Raw genomic sequence first — 12,460 nt, 5'->3', positions numbered from 1 at the left:
GGTCCCCCAGCGGCCGCGGCGGCGGCGGCACCCGCGCCCAACTGGTTCTGCTTGTGCAAGTCCTCCAGGGCCTTGACGAAGCCCTCGGCGAACTCCTGCTCCTCGCTGGCCGCCACCTTGGGATACAGGAACTGCGTGCTGGTCGGCGTGGTGGTAACCAGCCCGTTGGACTGGATGATCAGGCGCTCGAGCTCGGGCGACGCCAGCTTGAGCAGCCCCAGGTCCGGCGACGCCAGCAGCCCGTCGGGGGGCGCCGCGCTGGGGGCGCCGTCCGCGCGCAGCGGGGCGGGAGGCGGCGCGGCCCCGGGCTTAAGCGCCGCCGCCACCTGCTCGCTGAGGCTCAGCGTCAGCGCGTCCTTCTTCATCATGCTGCCGGCCGCTGCCGTCGGGGGCGCCCCCGGGAACAGGCGGCCCGGGGACGCGAAGCTGCCGCCGCCACTGCTACTGGCGCTGCCGCCCAGGCCGCTCAGCGCCTCATCGCCGTAGAAGGGTGTTTCCATCCTCCGCCTCCCCCGCCGCGCCGGCCCGGGGGGGAGTGGCCGAGGCCTCCCGGGGGGCCCGCGCCCCCCCCGTCCGCTCGGCCTGCGCCCGCCCCGGCCACGGCCGCTGCCCGGCCTTCCGCTGGCGGCGGCTCCTGCGCCGCGCGATACGGGCGCCCCCTTATAGCCTCGGCTCTGCGCGATGAGCTCACCGTCCCTGCTCGCTATTGGGTGTGGGTGACGTCGGTCATTTGCATGGAGAGGCGGAGCTGGGCCGCCGACGCCAGCAGGCTGTCGTTGCCCTGGCAACGCGCGGTACAAGGCACAACAGCGCACTGCCTTGTGGGTTGACGTCATGGGGGCGGGCCACAGGCCCAGGTCGGGTCACCCAGCCCCGGGAGTGCTGTGTACTATCGCTGCCCCCGGCGCCGCCTCCCGCCAAGGCACGTCCCGGGTGGCGTGATGCGCCCGGCCACCAGACGCCAGCCCGCTGGGCCCCCGCCCTCCTGACGCCCCGCCCCGTGGCCACGCGTGGGGCCCGGACGGCGGAGGCGGGGTAGCGCCGGCCTCCAGGGATGGGAGGGGGATGGGGTCCGGGCAGATGAAGACTCCCGGCTTCAGCGGCAGCGCGGCGCGATTGGAGGCCTTGGGACTCTGGGTCCTAGGGCATAGATCTGCCCCTCTCTTGGCCTGGGGTTGGGGGCTTTGCTGCTTAAGAGGCACAGGGAGTAGGCTGGGTCTTCTTCGGGTCTCGACCGCTTTGCCCAGGCGAAGTCGGACCCCCAGAGTTAACTTTTTGCCTTTACAGGTTGGGCAACTGAGGCCCTGCGGGGTAGACCGACCTTCCTGCCTGACTGCGGGCAGGGACTGGCGGTGGCTGGGCCTGAAATCCTGGCCTCCTACAGCGGACGGCCCCCACACCTCGCCGTGGAGCTGGCCGTGCAGCAGGGTGGCAGAGCCACCCTTTCCCCTGGCCCCTCCTGGCCTCTGCCCCCCCACTCCACCCCAGAGCCTTTGCGCTGCGGAGGCCACAGGGCTGCATTCCTCGCTGTGTACCCGCTGTAGTGGAGCAGTCATTCAGAAGGGAGACCTGGGATTCGCCGTCCACCCCCGGAGCTAAACAGGACCCCAGTGACTTCAGCCAGGCCAGCGCTGGGGCCCCTGTCGAGCCCAGATGCCCTTAGGCTTAGCCGGTGGGGGAGGTGCAGCCAGCCCCAACTGAAGGAGAACCTTTCTCGAGAGCTGGCCACCGCTCTGAACCTTGCTTTTCCCTTCATGAAAATGGAGTGTATAAGCTGGGCCTGTCATCCCTGCACTTGGGAGGCTGAGGCAGGAGAATCCTTGTGAGTTTGAGACCAGCCAGCCTCAGCTACAAAGTGAGCTCAAGACCAGCCTGCATGGCGCTGGTGAGATGGCTCAGTGGTCTAAAGCACCTACTTGGAACAAGCTTAGCAAAGCACAGGGACCGCGGTTCAATCCCCCAGCACCACATGTCAGCCAGCCCCGCCCCCTGGTGGGCTGAGCCGGCCACACACACACACACACAAACAAATAAAAAAATTAATAAAGAATAATTAAAAAAAAAAAAAAGACCAGCCTGCAATGCCAGCCTGCAATGCAGAGGGAGGTCCTGTGCAGGGGGGTTGCATTTGTTTTATACGTTTGGCCTTTTGAGACGAGGTGACTGCTAGTTCATTGCTGTTCCTGTTGTCTCCGAGACCCTTATGGGGTGATTTGCTCAGCTTCCTCTCCTTCCTCCAGCACCTCCCTGGGGCACCCCTCCAGATCAGGATATCAAGCCACTCTCTTCAGCCTCCTGGCAGCCCCCTTGTGGGTTTGGCCTGGCTCTGAGCAGCCCCCAGTCTTGGAGGACAGAGCTGGACCCATTTGTCTCCTGAACTGTGGAGTCTAGGTACCTGGGGATAGCTCAGCAGCATAAGCGCCTTCCTTGAAAGGCGCAGGGTCCTGAGCTTGCTCTCTGATACCAAAAAAAAAAAAAATTCTAAACTGAATTGTGGAGTTAGGAATGGGACAGGTGGAGGGATGGGAGTGGGGTGTCCCGGGGGCTCTGGCTGAGAAAAACAAGCAAATGACCCTGCTGGGGTCAGTAGTGACCCTCTCCATCCACACAAGTTGGCAGAGTGGGACCTTCCCACTTGTCATCCTAACACTGGGAGGCTGAGGCAGGAAGACCCTCAGTTCTAGCCTAGCGTGGGCAATATAGTAAGTTGAAGGGGAACCTGGACTACATAGCAAAACTTTTTTAAAAAAGAAAAAAGAAACCATGTTGATGGAGGTGAGGACAGGGCTCTGCCAACTGAAGGGGTCCCTGGGAAGTCGCAGGAGGGGAAGGCCTCTTGGAGAAGGAAACGGGTTGGATCAGGAATTTAAAAGATGAGTACAAGTTTACCAAGTGATTAAGTCAAGGGGCTGTAAACTGAGAGAACACAGAACCAAAGAAAGTTTGACTAAGTAATAATTAAGGAAAAGAAGTATCGAGCCCTAATTTATTCAAATTCTCCCTATACCAGGTGTGGCCTGTAATCCCAGCACTCAAGAGGCTAAGGCAGGAGAATCGTCCTCTGGCCAGCCTGGGCCTACGAGGCGCCGAGACCCTGTCTCAAAAAGCCAAAACCCAAACAAAGCCACCTGTGAGTCGTTTTGGCCTTCTGTCTTTTATCGCGGGGCCCAGAAACCCACAATCAGCTCTACAAAGCAGGGATCCTAGCGGCGCAGGGCTTCGGCGGGCGTGGGGCCCCTCCTGGGGCAGCTGCAGGACCTGCGGGCGGCGCGTCCGCCTCGGCGCATTCCTGGGGATCGGGTTACGGCCGGCGCCTCCCCCTGCGCCTGCTTCCGCCCTGGCCGCCTCCAGCAGCAGCAGAGTCCCCACCAGCGCAGGTGTGCGCCGGCTCACAGGCGACCGGAGCCTGCCTGCTGGCATGGTACTGGGGCTGGCAAACGAGGCAACAGAGGCGCGGCCAACCCCACGCAGCAGCGATGGACTCGCGTGGAGCCTGGACGAGCCTGCTCTATAAGAGATCCACTGTCCCTCCCCATCCATCCTGAAGGCTACGGTGGCCCACCTCACCCAGGCTGGGGAGGGCAGCTCGGTCTCAAACTTGTTGATTGGCTGGGCAGAGGGGCCCCACAGAACGAGGCCTGGACGTTGCGTGCTGCGTGTCCAGCCGGGATCAGTCCCTCTCACTGGCAGATACTGGGGTCCCAGGAACTCCGAAGGTCAGGGCATGGTTAACTATGTTTTATCAGACCAACTTCAGAGGGTGGTTTGTTGCCCTGAGTCTTGGGCACCCGTAAATTCATCCATTCGGCCATGCTCCACTGACCATTTACTGTGTGTATGACCAGGGTGTGTCCCCCGCCAAAAAAAGTGATGCTCAGTTGGCTTTGACTTTTTTTTTTTTTTTAACCAGAAATCCAACTCAGGATCTTGCACTTGCCAGGCAGGTGCTTGCACCCCTGACCTGCTCTGTTGGCTCATCTGTGATCCCAGCACGCAGGAGGCTAAGGCAGGAGAATCCCCTGAGTTCAAGGACAGTCTGGGCTGTGAGACCCTGTCTCAACAAAACAAAACAAAAGAGCAGCTGCTCAGGGTGCGGTGGTGCCTGTCATGCCTGCACTCTGGGAGGCTGAGGCTGGACTGCAGGTTCAGGCCCGGTCTGGGCAATTTCTAGGAGTGTCACTTAGTGCAGAGGCCCTAGGTGCAGCCCCAAGTACCACAAAACTAATCAACGGAACCACGCCCTATGGGTGTTACTCTTGTTCCCTCAGACAGCCCTGTGTTTGCTTGAACAGAGACAGCAAAAGGGAACTTTCCAGGCGCCAAGAATGAAAAACCAGCTTCTCTCACCAGAAAGAGAAACTGAGAGCTGAAGAAGTGAGATCGCGGGAGGGCTGGCACAGCCCGCTCAGATCCCAGGCTCGCAGCCTGGGGGGTCCCGCAGTCAGGGCTCCAGCCTGCCTCGGCCACCTGCTGACCCACTTCGGGGAGCCGGCCTAGGCCTCTCCAGGCTCTGGCTTCAGCTTCGTTCCAGGAAGTGGAAGTCCCCACCTCCTCTCCACCTCCGCCTTAGAGGTCTGTGGGGCTGTCCTCGCCCCAGCTTGTGGGCCCCGACAGCCTTCCCAGCTGAGAATGGGAAAGAAAGGCCGGCTGCGTGAATCTTGCCCAGTGGCCTGCTTAGTAAAAGGAGGCAGAGACAGGAGGATCGCCTTAGGCTTGAGGCCGCTTGTTACGCCAGGGAGCGGGGCTCGCCAGCACTTGAGCCAGGCCATGTCAAACCTCTCCGAAAAAAAAAAGGGGGTGGGAAGCCGGAATGAGGCTCAGTGGCACAGGTGCCTGCGTAGCAAGCACGAGGTCTTTTTTTTTTTTCTTCCGGTACCGGGGATTGAGCTCCGGATCTTGGGCTCGCCGGGCAAGTGCTTATTCTACTGAGCCATCTCCTCGGCCCCATGCACGACGTCTTAAGCTCGATTTCTGTACCAGGAAATTCGGGGACGGTTCAGTTCTGTCTCCACAGGCCCGCTGGCTGGCTGGACAGCGGGGGTTGGGCCGAAGCCGCGGCTGTGGGGATCAGAGCGCGGCCGCACGCCCCGCCGGGGCTCTGCTGGGGCACTGGGACGGCGCTGGGGCCCAAGCCCAGGAGGGCCGCCCCCACCCCCGCGCGGGCGGCGGGGAGGCTGCTTCGGCCCCAGCCCCGGACCCAGTCTCCCCCGGGGAACACAGCCCGCCCAGGAGGAAGCGCGGGAGGTGCGGTCTCACTTCCCCGGGTGGGGCGGCGCTGCGGGTCCCCAGCCCGGCGACGGGCGACGGTGGGGGGCAGCGGGGCGCGCTGGCGGCAGGGGTGTGGAGCCAGGCGGGGTCCGCCTGCGTCAGCGGAGACGTCAGCGCCGGCCGGCCGCGTAGACACGGACGTGGGCCGCAACCCACGCGGCGCGGGCTGGGGCCGGACGGCTGCCCGGGCCGCGCTGGGGGAAACTGAGGCGTGGGGCGTGGCCCGGAGAGCTCAGCACCCCCGGGCGCCGGCTCTGGCTCCTGCACCCATACATCCTCCACCCCTCTCCTGAGGGGAAGCGGGCTTGAACCCCGGCGTGAACGGCCCGACCCAGGCGGCTGACCACGTGCGTGCCTGCCGGGGTCCCGCCGGGGCCCTGGGAGGGGCGCAGCCCGGGCGGCTCCGGGCTCCCTGCCCCTCCCCCCTTGCCCCGGCTGCTAATTAAACGCAGGGCTGGGGGCGGGGCTGCGCAGGGAGTCCCTTCCCCGGTTAACCTCGTCCCCGCCGGCCTGGGCCGCGGTGGGCCTGGGTCTGGATCCGGCTCCCTTAGGAGCCCAGCCCAGTTAGCGCGGGGACGGAGAGAATCCTGGGGGAGGGGGGAGATAGTGGGGGACAGAGAGGAGGAGGGTAGGCGACAGGCATTCCAACAGGACACAACCCTGGGGTGCAGACACGACCCCAACTAAACGCCTCGACCCTCGCTGTTGTGGCAGCTGTTGGGGAAGCTGAGGCATGAAAAGCAAGGCCAGTTTGGCAAATTAGGGAGACAGCAGCTCACTGGCAAAGGGATTGTGTGGCAGAAGGTCCAGCTTCGTTGGCTGCGCACCATCAGGCCACGGGGACGGAGGACTGATACCAGATCAGTGTGTGCGAGGACAGACGACTCCCGAGTCACCCCCACCGTGTCCCTGAGGTGGGGAAACAGCCCGAAGGAGGGCCCAGCACAGCAGCAGAGGGGTGGGGCGCGTGCCCGAGGGCACAGCTTCTGGGCTGCTGTGGTATGTACGATGGCCCCGGGCTCCTTTCTGATTCCAGGCCTGCGGGAGAATGGCTCAGGCGGGGCCTGGAGTAGGGGTGGGGCCGAGGGCAGAGGGATCTGAGGGCTTTACACCCTGCCTCCGTTTCCCACGAGCGTCTAGAACCTAGAGCACACGGGAAGCTCGAGTTTGGGGACCACGCTGGTTTCCCCACATCTCCCAAGGTGGCCCGTTTCCCTGTCATCCCCCAGCAACCCAGGCCTGCCTGGCCCATGCCCAGCCCCCTCTCAGGGAACATCGAGGTTGCCGTGGACACAGTCCGAAACCTGAGTAAAAATTACCACTTCCCCTGCCCCCTGCGAGGAGGTGGCGGTGGTGACAGCGGTGGCTGCGGTGACGGGGACAGGGACGCGCCCGCAGGAACATCCGGCAGGGCCCGGGTTGCCCTGGCGACGCTGACTCAGCCCCATAGGCAGGTAGCAGCCTCTGGTACCCACCTAGCCTCAGCCCCCACCCGCACCTCGCAGCCGCCTTGCAGAGGGCCTGGCAGAGTCGGAGAGGTCGCGCCCACCAGGCTCCTCCCAAGGAGGGCCTGGAGCCACGCCCCTGGGTGGCGCTTGTCCGCACTGAGGCCAGGAGAGCGTCCACAGCAGGAGAAGTGAGGAGGCCCCGAGCCATTCCGAATCGGCCTCCAGACCCCCGTGGACGCCGGTCTGGCCATCTCCCCGCCCAGCCCGTCCTGGACCACCCCCAGGGCCCTGCTTGCATCCCGACTTCTGCCCCAAGCAGCTGCAGTGGGGTCCCTCACAGGGACAGCTCTGCTGCTGCAGGGTCTTTGCACAGCTGCTGCTCGGAGGATACCTGGCTCTTCCATGTCCCTGCTCCCAGCTCCGGGGTGCAGGCCAAGGGAGTGGCCAGGTGCCCTCTGCTTCCCCGGCCACACAGGATCCAGGACTAGAGCTGCACCTGCCAGTGGGCTGCAGGGACGGCCCAGCAAGGCTCAGTAGTGTCCGCTTACTAGAATGTGTGAGGCCCTGGGTTCTGTGCCTGCTGCACCACAAAACAAAATAATGAAATAAGAATAAGGAGAAGCAGGGTGTCAGAAGCTGGAGGCAGGGCACAGGGTGAGTGATCCAGTTTTTAGGACGCGCCCAGGGCAGGTGAGTCCTAACAGGAAGGCCTGAGGAGGCCAGGGCAGAGGGGACAGGGTGCCATGCAGACAGCGTGCTGAGCGCAGGAGGGTGCTAGGTATTCTGAGCTGTAAGATGGCTAGTTGGAAGGGGTGCTCACCTGTCATCCCAGCACTGAGGTGGAGAGGCAGGAGGAATGCCTTGAGTTCAAGGCCAGCCTGACTTCGTCTCAGAAACATAAAATTTGGGGTTGGGGAGATGGCTCAGTGGAATAAGCGCTTCCCTGGCAAGCGCAAGGGTCTGAGTTCAATCCCCGGTTCCCCCCCCAAAAAAATAAAATAAAATTGGCTGGGAGATAGCTCAGTGGTCTTAATAACCTGCTTAGGCAGGCGCAGGGGACCGCGGTGGGGTCCTCAGCACCACTTGGCATAGCACCTGCCTGGCAAACGCAAGGTCCTGAGTTTGATTCCTGGTATAAAAAAAAAATTAATTTTCACCAAACCTAGTGGTACACAACTGTAACCCCCGAAATCGGGAGGCTGAGGCAGGAGGATCCTCACAAGTTTGAGGCCAGCCTGGGCTACACAGTAAGTCTAAGGGCAGCCTGAAGGGCTGGGGAGACAGCTTAGCAGCATAAGGGCCTGCCTAGCAAGTACAAGATCCTGAGTTTGATTCCCAGTACAAAAAAAAAAAAAAAAAAAAAAAAGACCAGTCTGATCTACATGGGGAAATGCCATCTCAAAATAAAACCGGTTAATTTTCAAAGCTGGGTGTGGGTGGTACACACCTGACATTCCAGCCTAGGAGGCTGAGGCAGGAGAATCTCTGCAAGTTGGAGGCCAGCCTGGGCTATGAAGTGAGCACAAGCTCAGACTGAACTACATAGTGAGACCCTACCTCAGAAATAAACAACAGAAAAGCAAATAAACACTTCCTAAGCAGAAAGACCAGGGGTCAGGGAGGCAGCTGCCAGTTTGTGTGGGATGACTCATCCTTTGGAAGGTGGAGGAGGCACGGGCGGCTGGGTGCCAGGCTGTGCCAGCGTCCCTGGCTGCAGGCCTCACACACCCAGCCTGCACCTGCCTCAGGTCCTTGGCACCTGCTCTTGCCCTTCCTGGGCCAGGGACAACTGAGACCAGTATCTGAAGTGCAGAATGATCCTCTGGCCCTGGCCCCTGCCTGCCTGCCTGCCTGCCTGCCTGCCATGGGGCCCAGAAAGGCCAAGGGTATGGAGTTAAGAGTGGAGGGCTGGGAGGGCTGCAGGGGGCTGTGTTGGAGATGGGGACCCCCACTGGGCCATACCTCCAGTCCTGTTTACCTTTTGTTGAGAGAAAAGGTCAGTTGCTGGGACTGACCTTGAGTTTGTAATCCTCCTGCCTCAGCTTCCAGAGTAGCCAGGATCATGAGGGCATGCCACTGTGCCCTACACATTCAGGGGACAGTAGTAAGCAGTAAGAGTCACCTGGACAAGGCCCTTAGCCCAGGCTCCCACACACACACACTCCTGTCAGGTCCTGGCCTGTGTGCCACGCAGGGAGGAGGAGCTTCCAGGGTGACGCCAGAGGACAAAGCAAGTATTTTCAGGCGCTGAAGGCAGCGCTCAAGTATTTCCTCGGCCACTCCCAGGAGGAGCCTGTGACTATTTCCCAGCTGCCCCAGCAGAGGCGGAGCAGGCTGAGTCATCCTGCGGCCAGAGGACACAGCCCGGCCACGAGGGGCTCACAATGCGGGGTTGTGGCCATGGGACACAGAGGATGGTGGCCATGAGGAGGGAAGGCCAGTGGGGAAATCCCCAGGGTCCCCCTGCCCAAGAAGTCACTGCCACCCCCCATGACTCAGGCCAGAGACAGAGCTTTGGCAAGGATTGCTCGAGCTGCCACTCTTGGAAGGCGCTGTGCACTTATGGAGCACCTGCTGTGTACGGGCTGGCTCCCAGCAGGCATGCGTGGTGCACTTCTGGGGCCTGTGCCGCACACCAGGCTGGCCCTCACCTGGGTCTGCGCTGTGCATTCCTTGAGTACTCGCTGCCCACAAGCTGGCACTGACACTGGCTCCCACCGTACACTGAGCACTTGCTGTATGTGTGCCAGGTGGGTGCCCACTTTGGCCTCCTCTGCCAAGCCTGGCTGTGCCTTGCAAGGGTTGTTGACCACCCCAACGACCCTTGCGAGGCACAGCCAGCTTTCCCCACTGGCAAGGAAACTGAGGCGGGGTTATCAGCTCCCCAGCACCTCACAGGGCCCTAGTCTTGCCTGCGCTACAGATGGGGATTTTTCTCCTGGTCACACTGGGCCAGAACCTGGGGCACCACTCAGCTGCACTGAGCCCTGGGGTGAAGTTTCCAGCAGGGAGACTGGATCTCCGCACCCCATAGCAGCCAACCCCGCTGCCAAGGGCCCAAGGACCGCTCCCTGGCTCTGGTGGAAGCACAGGCCTCAGCCTCAGCCATGACAACTATGCTGAAGGTCAAGTCGGCCTCAGGCCACCAGGAAAAGGAGCTGAAGACCAGCTGTGTGGGTGTGTGCTGTGGTCCTGTGCTCTGGGGAGGCTGAGGCAGGATGTTCCCAGTGGAGCCCGGCCCTCTGGGGCTGCCATCCCACATGGCCAGCCTCCTCCTCCTCCCAGGTCCCGTCCCTCACGCTCCTGTGTCCACTGGCCATGGGGCCTTTGCACTGCTGTCTACAAAGTCCTGCAGCCACGCTTCCCGACCACCTCTTGAATTTCCATGTGCCCACCCTCCCCCTTTCTTTCAACTTGGCACTGGGACAGAGTGGGTGGCTTCAGCCCCCACCAGGCTGCCTGTGCTTGCTGTGGACCCCAGGCCAAACACCATCACCTCACAAGGGGTGGCAGGGGACCTGCGGGATGTACGCTGCCAATGTAGCAGGGGCCCACTGAGGCCTGGCCACGGGAGGGGCACGAGCAGGGGAGGGGTGTGAGCAGGGAAGGGGTGCTTCTGCACCTGTGCCCAGCACAAGGGCAACAGGATGGCTGGGTCACTGCAGCTGGGAGCACTGCCTCCCCCTCACGAGAACCTGGTGACAAAGCAGGGCACGCAGTACAGCAGGAGGCTGTGTCCTGGGGATGGATGGAGTGTCCAGGGCCCACGGGCCTGCTGGCTGCACAGCCCCAGAGGCAGACTCAGGAGTGGGCGGTGACTCTTGGTTTCTCTCTGGCTGGCGGGTGGCTGACTTCCTGAAACCTGCCAGGCTCAAGACCACAGAAACTTCTGGAAGCTGTTGAACCCCACGGGGCACAGCAGGCAGGGTGTGCAGCGCTGGTGGGCCACGCCAAGGGCAGGCCAGGAAGGGCAGAAGGGCAGGCCAAGACAGGCAGGCGTGGCAGGAGCTATGCCACGGGATCACGGCAAGGTGGCCATCAGAGCCGGCCCTTGCAGGGTGCTGGGGCAGGAGCACCACCGGCCCAGCCTCCCAGGGCTCCATGCCCTCCTAGAAGGTGGTGTGAAGGGGCCAGGGAGGCAGCTCAGTAGAATAAGCACTTGCCTGGCAAGTGCCCGAGTTCAACCCCTGGTTCCACGATAAAAAAAAAAAAAAAAAAAACTAAACGAAAATCACAATGGATTATCTTTACCTCAATTTGAACACCCTGGAGACCCTTCCCTAAAATAAAAAAAAAAAAAAAAAAAAAAGGTGGCGAGAGGCCCACATGTGCCACCCACTGCCTGCCTGTGCAGACCCTGAGACCCTGTCTGTCCCTCCCCAAGGGCTGTCCAAGGTGCCAATGCCCAGCTACAGCAACACACCCAGCCAGGACAAGGTCAGCATGGGGCTGGGGGCGAGGGCATCCTGGGGACCAGTGAGGGGCTGCACCATCTTGGTCTTACCCCCCTCCTTAGTTCCCATGATGCCCGGAAGTGCTAACCCACCATGGATCCACATTGTGACATGGGCATCAGGAGTCTCCGCCCCAGCCCTGGGCACAGCTCCTGTGAGGCAACCTCAGGATGGTGGCACCAGCATGAGAGGCAGACACCAGTCCAGGCCCAGCCAGCCCCAGGTTCCCAAAGAATAACCTGTGCAGGACGCGACAGGGACCCTCAGTGGGGCGCAGACTGTGGGCCACTTCTGCTTAAGAGCTGGGCAGCCAGGGAGGGAAGCACTCAGAGGACCAGCCCTGCCCCAAGGCAGGGACAGGCAGCTTGAGTCTGGAACTGCAGGGGCTTTATTCGCAAGACGGGGAGCAGGAGGGAGCAGGCTCCAGGCGTCAGTGAGGGGTGCAGGAAGACAGCCTCTCAGCTGCTGCTGCAGCATAGCAGGGTGGGGCCACGACCACAGGCCCAAGGGCTGGAGAGATGCTTTAAACCCAGCTGTCTTCCAAAATGCCAGCCCACTCCAGGGACAGCAAAGTCACAAAACAGGAGTCCCAATGACACACCAGGGTACAACGGCTGCCTAAGGGGAGGCCAGCCCGAGATAGCGTCTGCTGGGGCCCCTCTGCTTCTCCTCTTCCCTCTGCTGCAGTGTGGAGGCCCCAGGGCCTGGCTGAGGCAGGAACCCTCACTGCTTGCCCGCCTGTCTTCCTGGCTTCTTCTCAGGCTGTCCCCGGCCTGTGCCCGGTAGGCCACCACGACCCCGGCCGCCAAACACTCCTGCAGGAGGACACAGAGGGCTGCAGCAGCCGCATGGAGCCCAGATTCGCTATGGCCATGGGGCACCAGATGCATGCACTTGGCCCAGGGGTGGCAGGGAGGATGGCGTGGGGGGTGGGGAGGGCAGGACTAAGGAGCCCCAAGGGGTGCCACACGCCTCAGCTCCCTAGGCCAGGATGCCACGGGGTGCCAGCTGGCCGTCCCCTTCCGCCTCCCCCTAGGGCCTTCCCGCGCAGTCAGGCAAACACCCAGGCCTCCCCACACTTCAGCCCAGGGCTGGTGAGAGCCCTGGCCCGAGAACTCTCTGTGGTGACCCCAGGGCCAACCCCATGTGGCCCATCGCCCACCTGCAGGCCTCAGAGCCCGCATCCTGGAGCCTACCTCGCCCCGCGCTGCCCAGGCCGCGGCCCCGCTGCTGCTTCTGCTGCTGCAGCCCACCACGCCCACGGCCCTTGGCCACCACCTCCTCCTTGAC

The 12,460-nt window shown here is 62.3% G+C and overlaps 1 protein-coding gene and 2 long non-coding RNA genes across 3 annotated transcripts in view; 1 reads left to right on the top strand and 2 right to left on the bottom strand.

Moving 5' to 3' along the window:
• Jund (JunD proto-oncogene, AP-1 transcription factor subunit) overlaps positions 1–612 on the bottom strand; it is a 1,907-nt gene extending 1,295 nt beyond the window's left edge. The window contains 1 exon segment of the mRNA XM_023707159.1: positions 2–612. Within this exon segment, the coding sequence (XP_023562927.1) occupies positions 2–500 (499 nt within the window). The 5' untranslated portion in view covers positions 501–612.
• Positions 613–929: 317 nt separating this feature from the next.
• Positions 930–1,778, top strand: LOC111814241. Its single transcript, XR_002819279.1, has 2 exons — positions 930–1,207; positions 1,288–1,778. It is a non-coding gene; the product is annotated as an uncharacterized LOC111814241 (long non-coding RNA).
• Positions 1,779–11,535: 9,757 nt separating this feature from the next.
• Positions 11,536–12,459, bottom strand: LOC111814239. The gene is made up of 2 exons (XR_002819277.1): positions 12,367–12,459; positions 11,536–11,985 (listed from the first exon to the last, which is right to left on the bottom strand). It is a non-coding gene; the product is annotated as an uncharacterized LOC111814239 (long non-coding RNA).
• Between the last annotated feature and the right edge of the window lies 1 nt (position 12,460).

The sequence above is a fragment of the Octodon degus genome, unplaced genomic scaffold (assembly GCF_000260255.1).
Source record: "Octodon degus isolate 3935 unplaced genomic scaffold, OctDeg1.0 scaffold00282, whole genome shotgun sequence".
Taxonomy (NCBI): domain Eukaryota; kingdom Metazoa; phylum Chordata; class Mammalia; order Rodentia; family Octodontidae; genus Octodon; species Octodon degus.
This window is presented reverse-complemented; position numbering and strand designations above follow the sequence as displayed.